This window comes from Pristiophorus japonicus, chromosome 12, assembly GCF_044704955.1.
Source record: "Pristiophorus japonicus isolate sPriJap1 chromosome 12, sPriJap1.hap1, whole genome shotgun sequence".
Classification (NCBI taxonomy): domain Eukaryota; kingdom Metazoa; phylum Chordata; class Chondrichthyes; family Pristiophoridae; genus Pristiophorus; species Pristiophorus japonicus.
In genome coordinates this window covers 125,469,189-125,482,626 of record NC_091988.1, presented here as the reverse complement: position 1 = coordinate 125,482,626, position 13,438 = coordinate 125,469,189, and the positions used below count along the sequence as shown (strand labels likewise).

The 13,438-nt window shown below is 51.9% G+C and overlaps 1 protein-coding gene across 1 annotated transcript in view; it reads right to left on the bottom strand.

The window, feature by feature from the left end:
- sycp2 (synaptonemal complex protein 2) overlaps positions 1 to 10,066 on the bottom strand; it is a 1,164,109-nt gene extending 1,154,043 nt beyond the window's left edge. The window contains exons 1-2 of the mRNA XM_070894856.1: positions 10,043 to 10,066; positions 9,799 to 9,936 (exon numbers count right to left, since the gene is read on the bottom strand). Of these exons, the coding sequence (XP_070750957.1) occupies positions 9,799 to 9,936; positions 10,043 to 10,066 (162 nt within the window). The remainder of the gene's footprint in view (positions 1 to 9,798; positions 9,937 to 10,042) is intronic.
- Between the last annotated feature and the right edge of the window lie 3,372 nt (positions 10,067 to 13,438).

The window sequence follows — 13,438 nt, the reverse complement described above, 5'->3', positions numbered from 1 at the left end:
CTATTCAGGAACTAAGGTCTTTTTTGGGATTGTGTAACTTTAACAGAAATTGGATTGACTCCTTCACATAGCTTGCTCAGCCATTGAATGATATCTTAAAGGGGAAACATGCCTCTAAAGAAGCCATCACCTTCACTAAGGAACAGCAAGAGGCCTTCCTGAGTTTGAAAAGGACTTTGTGTTCGGCACCGCCTCTGGGAATCCCCGACAGTGGTAAGCCATTTACCCTGTTTGTCCATGAGAAAGAAGGATATATGACAGCTATACTGACACAAGAACATGGGGATCGGCAAAGACCTATTGGCTATTATTCGGCAAAACTGGATGTGGTAGCCCTCGGATGGGGAAGTTGCCCAAGGGCCATGGAAGCTACATGTCAAGCGGTAATGACCACTGCGGGTCTAGTCCTCGACCAAAAGCTGATGGTCAAGTGTCCCCACACCGTACATGCTTTGCTGTCTATGAATAGAATGTCTCAGGTGACGGCAGCTAGATGGACCCGCAGGACAGCAGTTTTGGAAGCTCCTAATGTCCATATCGTCCGGGCCAGCCCAGTTAATCCCACAACTATGCTCCCGATGTCAGAATCGAGGGAGCAAGACAGGGGAGAATGTGAAGAGCATGACTGCGTGGAGATTTTAAAAGAAACAGAAGAAGCAGCCTTAGCAGCAGAGGAGCCTCTGCACAACCCAGACCTCATCCTGTTTACAGATGGTTCCTCCTTTGTTGACAATGGTACCAGAAAAGCAGGATGGGCAGTTACAACCTTATATGAGGTAGTGGCAAAAGGATGTTTACCCTCAGGAACGTCAGCACAACAGGCCGAGTTACGGGCCCTGTCAGAAGCATGTCGAATAGCAGAAGGACAGACAGCTAATATCTACACAGATTCACATTATGCTTTTGGATTCGCTCACAACTTTGGTCTGTTATGGCGGAAAAGAGGATTCCTCACTGCTGCTGGTACACCTATCCGAAATGGAAAAGAAGTCCGAGACTTACTAGAGGCCATACAATTACCTCAGGAAGTGTAAGGCCCATACCAAGGAAAATACCACAGCACAGGGAAATGCCCTAGCCGACCAGGCAGCTAAAGATACCGCCTCACAGGGCGTTCCCCCAGAAGAACTAACACAGATGTGCAGATTGAAAGCACTCAGAACTCTGACACGAGACCTTCAAACAATTCAAGGCGAGTGCTCCCGAGAGGAAAAATGGACATGGATTGAGGCAGGATTTAACCTATGCGAAGATGGTGTCTGGAGACAAAAAGTTACCGACAAGCCAGTTGCGCCACAAGCGCTTATGCCTTTTTTAGCCCAACAGATCCACTCGTGGGGACACTTGGCCTCACAACAGATGACGGCACGGTTCCAGAAAAGCTGGTGGGGTCAGGGATTTAAAAAACATGCCCAGCTGGTAGCAGACCACAGAAAAATAATTCTGGACCCATCACGGTAATGCCCCAACTGAGGACCCCTGCCCCTGTCGGACCATTCCAGCATCTGCAGGTTGATTATATATCTCTCTTCATGCCAAGGATACACTAACGTTCTTGTCATGGTCGACAGATTCTCTCGATGGGTAGAAGCTGTCCCAACTAAAAGAGCTACAGCCAATCACACTGCAAAGGTCTTGTGTAAGGATTACATTCCCCGATGGGGAATCCCGAGTAGCATTGACTCAAATCAGGGAACACACTTCACAGGTGCTGTCTGCCAAGAAGTCTGTAGGTTACTGAACATTACATGGGATTTACACTGTCCTTATCATCCACAATCATCAGGACAAGTAGAGCGAATGAATCAAACTTTGAAACAACAGCTTGCCAAATATCACCAAGAAGGAACACCATGGCCCCAGGCACTACCAATAGTGCTATGTAGCATTAGGGCAACCCCGAAAAGAACTACAGGTCTAAGCCCATTTGAAATTATAACAGGAAGACCCAGAACTATTGATTTAAGGAAAGCTGATGTTCACTTAATGAGTGACACTTTGTTATCATACTGTCAGAACCTAACCAATGCTATTCGTTCTGTTTCCAGACAGGTATTGGCAGCTTGGGGTAATCCACCCGAAGGAGGACACTACATCATCCCGGGAGTCTGGGTGTATGTGAAAAAGTTGCATAAAGAACCTTTGGGTGCCAAGTGAGAGGGACATTACCAAGTGTTATTGACCACCCAGGCAGCTGTTAAAGTCCAAGGAAAGAAAGCCTGGATCCACGCTTCACACGTTAAACGAGCACCCGTAACTGAAGCTGAAATCTAATAAGGACAATTACCTTTTGCCAAAATGTATAAATTTACTGCATTACTGATTTTAGGTACTCTAGGCATAGGCCTACTTCTTACTAGTCCGGACATGTGGCGAAACACATCAACAAATTAACATGTATGAAATTATTTTGTAGAATGTTTAACCAGTGATAGCTGATGTTTTATGATTCAGTTTGTGAAAGAATCAAAGGGGAGATTGATAGAGAATTAAAGCTCTGCAGCCTGGCTGCAGTTTTGAGAAAACACAGACCACATTGCATTAAGTCATCAATCAACTTGACATTTTAGGACCTTGGGTAGCGAGCCAATTAAAGGTTAACAGACTATCAATTGAGCCAATATGGTCAAAAAAGGCGAGTTCTTTTCTGTAAATTGAACCAGGTATAAGTACAGCCATTTTGGCCATGTGGTCTCAGAAGGACAAAGGCCTGGCTTAAAGCCAGAAGCTTGTTGCTGCTGCCAGAATAAAATTACATTAAAACTACAACCGGAGTTCGTATTTCATTGGAAATTAAGAGATCTAACACTGTTAAAAAAGCAGGAATCCAGGGCTTTATAGATAGAGGCATAGAGTACAAAATCGAAGAAGTCACGCAAAACTTTTATCAAACACTATTCTGACTTGGACATATAACAGTGTTTCTTTGTTGCTGGCTCTAAATTCTGGAACTCCCTGTCCAACAGCACTGCGCAAGTATAAAAGCAGGGAAGTCCTGCTACAACTGTACAGGGTATTGGTGAGACCATACCTGGGGTACTGCGTGCAGTTTTGGTCACCTTATTTAAGGAGGGATATACTTGCATTGAAGGCAGTTTAGAGAAGGTTCACGAGATTGATTCCTGAGATGAAGGGGTTGACTTATGAAGAAAGGTTGAGCAGGTTAGGCCTATACTCATTGGAGTTTAGAAGAATGAGAGGTGATCTTATTGAAACCTATAAAATACTGAGAGGGCTTGACAGGGTAGTTACTGAGAGGATGCTTCCATTCGTGGGGAATCTAAACTAGGGGACATAGTTTCAGAATAAGGGGTCGCCTATTTAGAACTGAGAAGGAGGAGGAATATCTTTTCTCAGAGGGTTGTAAATCAGAGCTGTGGAGGCTGGATCATTGAATATATTTAAAGTGAAGATAGACAGATTTTTGAACGATAAGGGAGTAAAGGGTTATGGAGAGTGGGCAGTGAAGTGGAGCTAAGTCCATGATCTGATCAGCCATGATCTTATTGAATGGTGGGGCAGGCTCCAGAGGCCGAATGGCCGACTCCTGCTCCTATTTCTTATGTTCTTATATGAGCACCCTCACCACAAGATCTACAGCGGTTGAATGTGGCCGCTCACCACCACCACCTTCTCAAGGATTAATAGGGATGGGCATTAAATGCGGGTTTGCCAACGATGCCTACATCCTAAACAATTATTATTATTTTTTTTAAATGTGAGCAACTTTCAAGCTCTAAAACATGGAAACTTTCTGTACCGATTACTGAAATGGGAAAAGAGCCTCGAGGGTCCCCCCCCGCCCCCCTGAACCCCCTCTCCCCCTTCCTCCCCCCCACCCATGCCATGGACAGCATTGACCTTGCCTCTAACTGCCTGTGGACTGAGACCTCTGGCAGATTTCCCCGCATACCCAGTTTCCACGTTTTAGAGCTTGAAAGTTGCTCACATCATCGATGAGAGGTACTGAGATTCAAGAATGGGACTCCCGGTGGGCATTCATTTGTTTGCCATTAAACATGGAGGAGCAGCACGAGAGGAAGGAGGAAAGGAGGCAGCCTATATGGGATATCATCATGCAAATCATTTATAGGACACGCAAATCCTTTGCAGACCTTAGTGAGGAGTTCTATGCTAGAAGAATGTGCTTTAACAGAGATGTAATAGGGACCGGTGCTGGGTGTAAAATGAAAACCTGTGGCCACAGTCTTCCAGCCAGGAACTCCAATTGGGACTATGAAATGCACATAAGAATGCAACTGCTATGACACTGGGCCACTCCAGGCAGTCTTAGAAGGTCTATGTAATATCAGCCAAGAGCCAGTCCAGGAACTTTGTGTGTCAAGTAATTTTATGGAGAGCTAGTGAATTAATTCCGTCTGCTATCACACCAAAGCAACGGCAAGATAACAGCATTCAGATTCATGCTGTTTCTGGCTTTCCCAAGTGTAGGTAATCAATGGCACCAGTGTTGCTTTGCAAGCTCCTTCAGTGAAATAACTGCCGCTCCCTCGATGTCCAGATGACGCATGACAACATGTGACTAATCTGCCTCGTCGAATTCAGCAGAGGAGGACAAAGGGTTTGATTAGGAGGGTAAAATAGAGTACGAGAGGAAGCTTGCCGGGAACATAAAAACTGACTGTAAAAGCTTCTATAGATATGTGAAGAGAAAAAGATTAGTGAAGACTAAACGTAGGTCCCTTGCAGCCGGACTCAGGTGAATTTATTATGGGGAACAAAGAAATGGCAGACCAATTGAACAAATACTTTGGTTCTAACGTCTTCACGAAGGAAGACACAAATAACCTTCCAGATGTACTAGGGGACCGAGGGTCTAGAGAGAAGGAGGAACTGAAGGATATCCTTATTAGGCGGGAAAATGTGTTAGGGAAATTGATGGGATTGAAGGCCCATAAATCCCTGGGGACTGATTGTCTGCATCCCAGAGTACTTAAGGAAGTGGCCCTAGAAATAGTGGATGCATTGGTGATCATTTTCCAACAGTCTATCAACTCGGGATCAGCTCCTATGGACTGGAAGGTAGCTAATGTAACACCACTTCTTAAAAAAGGAGGGAGAGAAAATGGGTAATTCTAAACCGGTTAGCCTGACATCAGTAGTGGGGAAAATGTTGGAATCAATTATTAAAGATGAAATAGTAGCGCATTTGGAAAGCAGTAACAGGATCGGTCCAAGTCAGCATGGATTTATGAAAGGGAAATCATGCTCGACAAAGAGATATTTCATAACTCTCAGCAAAGATATATTCCAGTGAGAAAGAAAGGGCCCAAGTTTCGGCCTCAGTTGCTCCAAAAAATCAGGAGCAACTGGTGTAGAACGGAGTATCTTAGAAATTCAAATTCTCGGCATTTAGTTTGCTCCAGTCAGCTACAACAGTTTCACTTTGGAACAGAATTTCTTTTTCAAAAGGGGGCGTGTCCGGCCACTTACGCCTGTTTTCAAAGTTTCGGCAGTGAAAAGTTACTCCAAACTAACTTAGAATGGAGTAAGTGAAGATTTTTGTACGCTCCCGTCTACCTTGTCTACACTTGAGAAAATCAGACGTAGGTTACAAATCAGGTGTAGGGAATGAGGGGGGGGTTTAAAGGGAAGTTTACAAACATTATTTGTAAAACTGAAGTGTTTAAAGAGCCATCATCAATAATAAATGATAAAAACATCAATAAATCAACCAATAAAATCAAAAAAAATTAATAAGAAATAATTTTTTTTTAAATCAATAAATAAAACATTTTCTACTTACCCACTGCAGCACCGGGAGCCCTCCAACAGCGTGCTGGGATGCCCCCCAGTGTGCCTCTGTCAGTGTCTCTATCTCTCTGTCTGTCTGTGTGTGTCTCTCACTCTCTGTCAGTGTCTGTGTTTCTGACAGCGAGGGGAGGGGAAGGGAGGGAGGCAGAGGGGGAGGGAGGGCAGGGGGAGGAGGAGGAGGAGGGGGGGAGAAAGGAGGAGGAGGGGGGGAGAAAGGAGGAGAAGGGGGGGGAGAAGAGGAGAAGGGGGGGGGAGAAAGGAGAAGGGGGGGGGAGAAAGGAGAAGGGGGGGGAGAAAGGAGAAGGGGGGGAGAAAGGAGAAGGGGGGGAGAAAGGAGAAGGGGGGGAGAAAGGAGAAGGGGGGGAGAAAGGAGAAGGGGGGGGAGAAAGGAGAAGGGGGGGGAGAAAGGAGAAGGGGGGGGGAGAAAGGAGAAGGGGGGGGGAGAAAGGAGAAGGGGGGGGGAGAAAGGAGAAGGGGGGGGGAGAAAGGAGAAGGGGGGGGAGAAAGGAGAAGGGGGGGAGAAAGGAGAAGGGGGGGAGAAAGGAGAAGGGGGGGGGAGAAAGGAGAAGGGGGGGGGAGAAAGGAGAAGGGGGGGGGAGAAAGGAGAAGGGGGGGAGAAAGGAGAAGGGGGGGAGAAAGGAGAAGGGGGGGAGAAAGGAGAAGGGGGGGAGAAAGGAGAAGGGGGGGAGAAAGGAGAAGGGGGGGGAGAAAGGAGAAGGGGGGGGAGAAAGGAGAAGGGGGGGGGAGAAAGGAGAAGGGGGGGGAGAAAGGAGAAGGGGGGGGAGAAAGGAGAAGGGGGGGGAGAAAGGAGAAGGGGGGGGAGAAAGGAGAAGGGGGGGGAGAAAGGAGAAGGGGGGGGAGAAAGGAGAAGGGGGGGGAGAAAGGAGAAGGGGGGGGGAGAAAGGAGAAGGGGGGGGAGAAAGGAGAAGGGGGGGAGAAAGGAGAAGGGGGGGGAGAAAGGAAAAGGGTGGGGGGGGGGGGAGAGAGAAAGGAAAAGGGTGGGGGGGGGGAGAAAGGAAAAGGGTGGGGGGGGGGAGAGAAAGGAAAAGGGTGGGGGGGGGGGGAGAGAAAGGAAAAGGGTGGGGGGGGAAGAGAAAGGAAAAGGGGGGGAGAGAGAAAGGAGAAGGGCGGGGGGGGGGGGGGGTGGGGGAGAGAAAGGAGAAGGGGAGGGGGGAAGCTGAACGGGCTGGGCCCGGCCGGTCCCAAGACTTCAGGCAGGGCCCGTCCCCAGCACCAGATTTACAGGTAGGTGGCGTCGGGTCCGGGAGGTGGAGGGGGGTCGAGTTGGTTTGGGTAGGGGGTGGCAGGGAGGGAGCGCGGATCGGTTCAAGTCGGTGGGGAGGGGGTGGGTGGCAGAGGGAGGTCGGTTCGTGTCGGGGGGGAGGGAGGTCAGGTTGGGTCGGGTCGGGTCCCGGTTTGGGGGGGGCGGGGAAGGTCGGGAGCGCGAGTCGGGTCGGGGGTGGGGGGAGGTCGGTTCGGGTCCAGTCCGGACCGAGGGCTCGGGGCCCGGTGGGGGGGGTGAGTCAGGTCAGGGTCGGGTCGTGTGGTGGGGGGGGGGCGCGGGGAGCAGGAGTCGAGTCGGATCGGAAGGAAGCAGGAGCTGGGCATGGGAGGCAGCTTTATGCACGCAGCCCCAGTGAGGCCATTCGGCCAGGGTTAGGGGCTGCGTGCTTCGGGCCCCTCCCACACAGCTTTGGGCGCCTGGAGCTACTGCACATGCGCGCCCACTGTAGCACTGTTTTCAGCGCAGGGACCTGGCTCCGCCCCCAACAGCTCGTGCTGCGCCGCACCCGACTCCAGAGGACCAGCAGGGAGCCGGAGAATCTGTACGTTTTTTTTAGGCGCTCTTTGTGGCACGAAAAACGGGCGTCCAGGTCGGGGCTGCGCCATTCTAGGCGCGGCCCGAAACTTGGGCCCAAAGACTCGAAGAGAAGAATGAACTATCCCTGGATAACTAAGGAAGTCAAGAATGGTATCAAATTGAATACAAAGACATACAATGTTGCGAAGGAAAGTGGAAAGCCAGAGGATTGTGAAATTTTTCGAAATTAGCAAAGGACAACTACAAAAATGGTAAAGACAGAAAAGATAGCGCATGAGAGTAAACTAGCAAGAAATATAAAAACAGACAGCAAGAGCTGCTAAAGATATATAAAAAGGAAACGAGTAGCTGAAGTAAACGTTGGTCCCTTAGAGGATGAGATTGAAGAATTAATAATGGGAAACAGGGAAATGGCAGAGACTTTGAACAAATTTTGTATCGGTTTTCACGGCAGAAGACACTAAAAACATCACGATAATTGATAATCAAGGAGCTATTGTAGGAGTCGGGGGTGGGTGCAATCACTAGAGAAAAGGTACTAGGCAAACTAATGGGACTAAAGGTGGACAAGTCCCCTGGACCTGATGACCTGCATCCTAGGGTCTTAAAAGAAGTGGCTGCAGAGATAGTGAATGCATTGGTTGTAATCTTCCAAAATTCCCTGAATTCTGGAGAGGTCCCAGTGGACTGGAAAACTGCAAATATAACGCCCTATTTAAGAAAGGAGGGAGACAGAAAGCAGGAAACTATGGCCCAGTTAGCCTAATATCTGTCATTGGGAAAATGCTGGAGTACATCATTAAGGACAGTTAGAAAATCATAATGCAGTCAAGCAGAGAATGCATGGTTTTGTGAAAGGGAAAACATGTTTGATAAATTTGCTAGAGCTCTTTGAGGATGTGAAGAGCAGGGTGGATAAAGGAAAACCAGTTGATGTCGTATATTTGGATTTCCAGAAAGCATTCTACAAGGTGCCACACAAAAGGTTACTGCACAAGATAAGAGCTCACAGGATGCGGGGTAATATATTAGCGTGGATAGAGGATTGGCTAACTAACAGAAAACAGAGTCAGGATAAATGGGTCATTTTCAGGTTGGCAAATTGTAACTAGTAGGGTGCCACGCAGATCAGTGCTGGGGCCCCAACTATTTACAATCTATATTAATGACTTGGATGAAGGGACCGAGTGTAATGTAGCCAAATTTGCTGATGATACAAAGATAGGTGGGAAAGCAAGTTGTGAGGAGGACACAAAGAATCTACAAAGGGATATAGATAGGCTAAGTGGGCAGAAAATTAGCAGATGGACTATGATGTGGGAAAATGTGAGTTATCCACTTTGGTAGGAGAAATAAAAAAGAAAATTATTATTTAAATGGGGAGTGATTAGAAAATACAAAGGGATCTGGGGGATCTTGTACATGAAACACAAAAAGTTAGCATGCAGGTACAGCACGTAATCAGGAAGGCAAAGGGGAATGAAATATAAAAGTTGGGAAGTCCTGCTCCAACTGCACAGGGCGTTGGTAAGACCACACCTAGAGTAGAGTTTTGGCCTCCTTATTCAAGGAAGGATATACTTGCAATGGAGGCAGTTCAGAGAAGGTTCACGAGGTTGATTGCTGAGATGAAGGGGTTGTTATATGAATAAAGGTTGAGCAGGTTGGGTCTATAGTCCTTGGAGTTTAAAAGAATGAGAGGTGATCTTATTGAAACATATAAGATAAGGAGGGGGACTTGACAGGGTAGATGCAGAGAGGATGTTTCCCCTCGTGAGGAAATCTAGAACTAGGGGGCATAGTTTCAGAATAAGGGGTCGCCCATATAAAACAGAAATGAGGGGGAATTTCTTCTCGGAGGGTTGTGAATCTTTGGAATTCTCTACCCCAGAGAGCTGTGGAGGCTGGGTCTTTGAATATATTTAAAGTGGAGATAGGCAGATTTTTGTATGATAAGGAAGTAAAGGGTTATGGGGAGTGGGCAGGGAAGTGGATTTGAGGCCAGGATCAGATCAGCCATGATCTTATTGAATGGCGGAGCAGGCTCGAGGGGCCAAATGGCCTTCTCCTGTTCCTATTTCTTATGTATTTATGTTCAAATCTTAAATTTGTAATAATACTGTTGCTACAAGCTCTACTTATCTCTACATTTCTATCCATTATTGAAACACGATAGGATTAATCTTGAAACTATTTCTTACCCGCTGCATGAGTTTGTTCAGTTTGTTTATCATCTGCTTGCTGCATTTGCAAGGCACAATCTCATCACTTTCTTCTAGTAATTCTTCCAGTGACTTAAAAGTACTTCTTTTGAGAGCATCATCGATTAACCTTTCCAGCTAAAATACAAAGAAACTTTCATAAAAAAACAACATTGATTATTCTGTCTTAATCTATTATATATAATTTAAATAATTCTATATTTATTACTATATAGAATCATACTGTACAAAAGGCCATTTGGCCCATCGTGCCTGTGCCAGCAATTTGAAAGCTATCCAACTAGTGCCACTCTTTCCCCATAGCACGGTAAATTTCTCCCCTTCAGGGAGAATACCCTTTTGAAAATTATTACTAAATCTGCTTCCACCACCATTTCAGGCAGTGCTCCCCCTTTAATTCATTTAGTTCATATTGCGTCTTCTCATTTTTCCTTCCACATCTCTGCAGTAAATTTTATTTACTATATGTCTACCCATTTCACCAGTGAGTCCTCCTGAAGTCTGTTACCATCCTCCTCACCGTTTACTTCATTTCCAAGCTTTGTGTCATCTGTAAACTTTGAAATTCTGCCCCTATACCCAAGTCCAGGTTATTAATACATCAAAAAGAGCAGTGATCCCAATATCGATCCCTGAGAACACCACTGTATGGGCCCAAGTTTCGGGCTGCGCCGACCCGGAAGCCCGTTTTTCGCGCCACAAAGTGCGCCTAAAAAAAACTTAGATTCTCCAGCTCCCTGCAGGTCGTTTGCAGCTTGGCGCGGTGCAGCACGAGCTGTGGGAGGCGGACTTATGTCCCTGCGCTGAAAGCAGCGCCGGGACCTCTGCACATGCGCGCGCATGTGCAGTAACTCCAGGCGCCCAAAACTGTGTGGGAAGGGCCTCACTGGGGCTGTGCGCATAAGGCTGCAACCTCCCACGCCCAGCTCCTCCTTCCTCCCGACCCGACTCCCGCTTCCCCCCCCGCCCCCAGAGTGGACCCGACCCGCGCTCTCCGCGCTCCGCCCACCCGACCTGATCTCCCTCTCCCTCCCTCCCCCCGACCCGAAGTGAACCGACCTCCCTCCCACCACCAACCCGACCCGTGCTCCCGACCCCCCCACCCGGACCGGACCCGACCCAACCTGAACTCCCTCCCCATGCCCCCGACACGAACCAACCCGACCTCACTCTGCCCCCCCCGCACCCCCCGACCCGAACCGAACTCCCTCCCTCCCCGAGGACCGCCCCCACCCGGACCCGGACCCGACCCGCGCTCCCCCCGCGCAACCCGACCCAACGCCACCGACCTGTAAATCTGGTGCTGGGGACGGGCCCTGCCCGAAGTCTTGGGCCCGGCCGGTTCAGCCTCCCCTCCCTTCACCCCCTTCTCCTTTCCCCACCCCTTCTCCTTCCACTCCCCCACTCCTCCTCCTCCTCCTCCTCCTCCTCCTCCTCCTCCTCCTCCTCCTCCTCCTCCTCCCCCCATCCCCCCCTTCCCCCCCTCCTCCTCCTCCTCCTCCTCCTCCCCCTTCCCCTTTCCCTGCTCCTCCCCCCCTCCTCCTCCCCCTCCCCTTCCCCTTCTCCCCCTCCCCTTCTCCCCCCTCTCCCCCCCTTCCCCTTCTCCCCCCTTCCCCTTCTCCCCCTCCTCCCCCTTCCCAATCTCCTCCCTCTTCCCCCCACCTCTCCTCCCCCTTCCCCTTCCCCCCCCTCTCCTCCCCCCCCTTCCCACCCCCTCTCCTCCCCCCCTTCCCACCCCCTCTCCTCCCCCCCTTCCCCCCCTCCCCCTTCCCCTCTTCCCCCCCCTCTCCTCCCCCCCTTCCCCTTCTCCCCTCTCCCCCCCTCTCCTCCCCCCTCCCCTCCCTTCTCCCCCCTCCCCTCATTCCCATCCCCCTCTCCTCCCCCCCTTCCCCTTCTCCTTCTCTCCCCCCTCTCCTTCTCCCCCCCTTCCCCATCTCCCCCCCCTTCCCTTCTCCCCCCCTCCCCCTTCTCCCCCCTCGCCTCCCTCCCCCTTCTCCCCCCCTCTCCTCCCTCCCCATTCCCCTTCTCCTTCTCCTTCTCATTCTCCCCCCCCTCCCTTCCCCCCTTCCCCTTCTCCCCCCTTTCCCCCCTCTCCTCCCCCTTTCCCCTTCTCCCCCCTTCCCCTTCTCCCCCTCTCCTCCCCCTTCTCCTCCCTCCCCCTCCTCCCCCCCCTCTCCTCCCTTCCCCTTCTTCCCGCCTCTCCTCCCCCCCTCCCCTTCTCCTTCCCCTTCTCCCCCCTCTCCCCCTCTCCCCCACTCTCCTCCCTCCCTTTCCTCCCTCCCCCCCACTTCCCCTCCTCCTCCTCCCCCTTCTCCTCCTCCCCCTTCCTTCTCCTCCTCCCCCTTCCCCTCCTCCCTCCTCCCCCCCTTCCCCTCCTCCTCCTTCTCCCCCTTCCCCTCCTCCTCCCCCCTTCCCCTTCCCCTCCTCCCCCCCTCCTCCCTCCTCCTTCCCCCACTTCCCCTCCTCCCCTCACTTCCCCTTCTCCTCCTCCCCCCACTCCCCTTCACTTCTCCCTTCCCCCACCTCCCCCCCCTTCCCCTTCTCCCTCCTCCTTCTTCTCCCCCCTTCCCCTCCTCCTCCTCCTCCCCCACTTCCTCTCCTCCCCCACTTCCCCTTCTCCCCCACTTCCCTTCCCCATTCCCCGTCTCCTTCTCCCCCCTTCCCCTCCCCCTCCCCCTCCTCCCCCTCCCCCTTCCTTCCTTCTCCTCCTCCCCCCTTCCCCTTCTCCTCCTCCTCCTCCTCCCCCCCTTCCCCTCCTCCTCCTTCTCCCCCCTTCCCCTTCCCCTCCTCCCCCCTCCTCCTCCCTTCCCCTTCTCACCCTCATCCTCCCCCTTCCCCTTCTCCCCCCCTCTTCCTCTTCTCCCCCTTCCCCTTCTCCCCTCTCTCCTCCCCCTTCCCACCCCCTCTCCTTCCCCCTTCTCCCCCTCCCCTTCCCCTTCTCCCCCCCCTCCCTTCTCCCCCCCCTCTCCTCCCTCTCCCTTCCCCCCCTCTCCTCCCTACCCCCCCCTCTCCTCCCTCCCCCTTCCCCCCCCTCTCCTCCCTCCCCCTTCTCCTCCCTCCCCCTTCCCCTCCCTCTCCTTCTCCCCCTCTCCTTCTCCTTCTCCCACCCTCCCTTCCCCCCCTCCCACCATCCCTTCCCCTTCTCACCCCCCCTCCCCCTGCTTCCCTCCCTCGCCCTTCTCCCCTCCCCCTTCTCCTCTCCTCCTCCTTCTCCCCCCCTCCTCCTCCTCCTCCTCCTCCCCCCCCTTCCCCTCCCCCCTTCCCCCCCTCTCCTCCTCCCCTTCCCCTCCCCCCTTCCCCCCCCCTCTCCTCCTCTCCTTCCCCTTCTCCCCCTCCCCTTCTCCCCCTTCCCCTTACCCTTCTCCCCACCCCCTCCCCCTCCCCCCCCTTTCCCCTTCTCCCCCCTTCCCCTACTCCCCCCGTTCCCCTTCTCCTCCCCCCTCTCCTTCTCCCCCCTCCTTCCCCTACTCCCCCCGTTCCCCTCCTTCTCCCCCCTCCCCTCCCTCCCCCTTCTCCCCCCCTCCCCTTCTCCCCCCCTCTCCCCCACTCTCCTCCCTCCCCCTCCTCCTTCTCCCCCCCACTTCCCCTCCTCCTCCTCCCCCCTTCCTTCTCCTCCTCC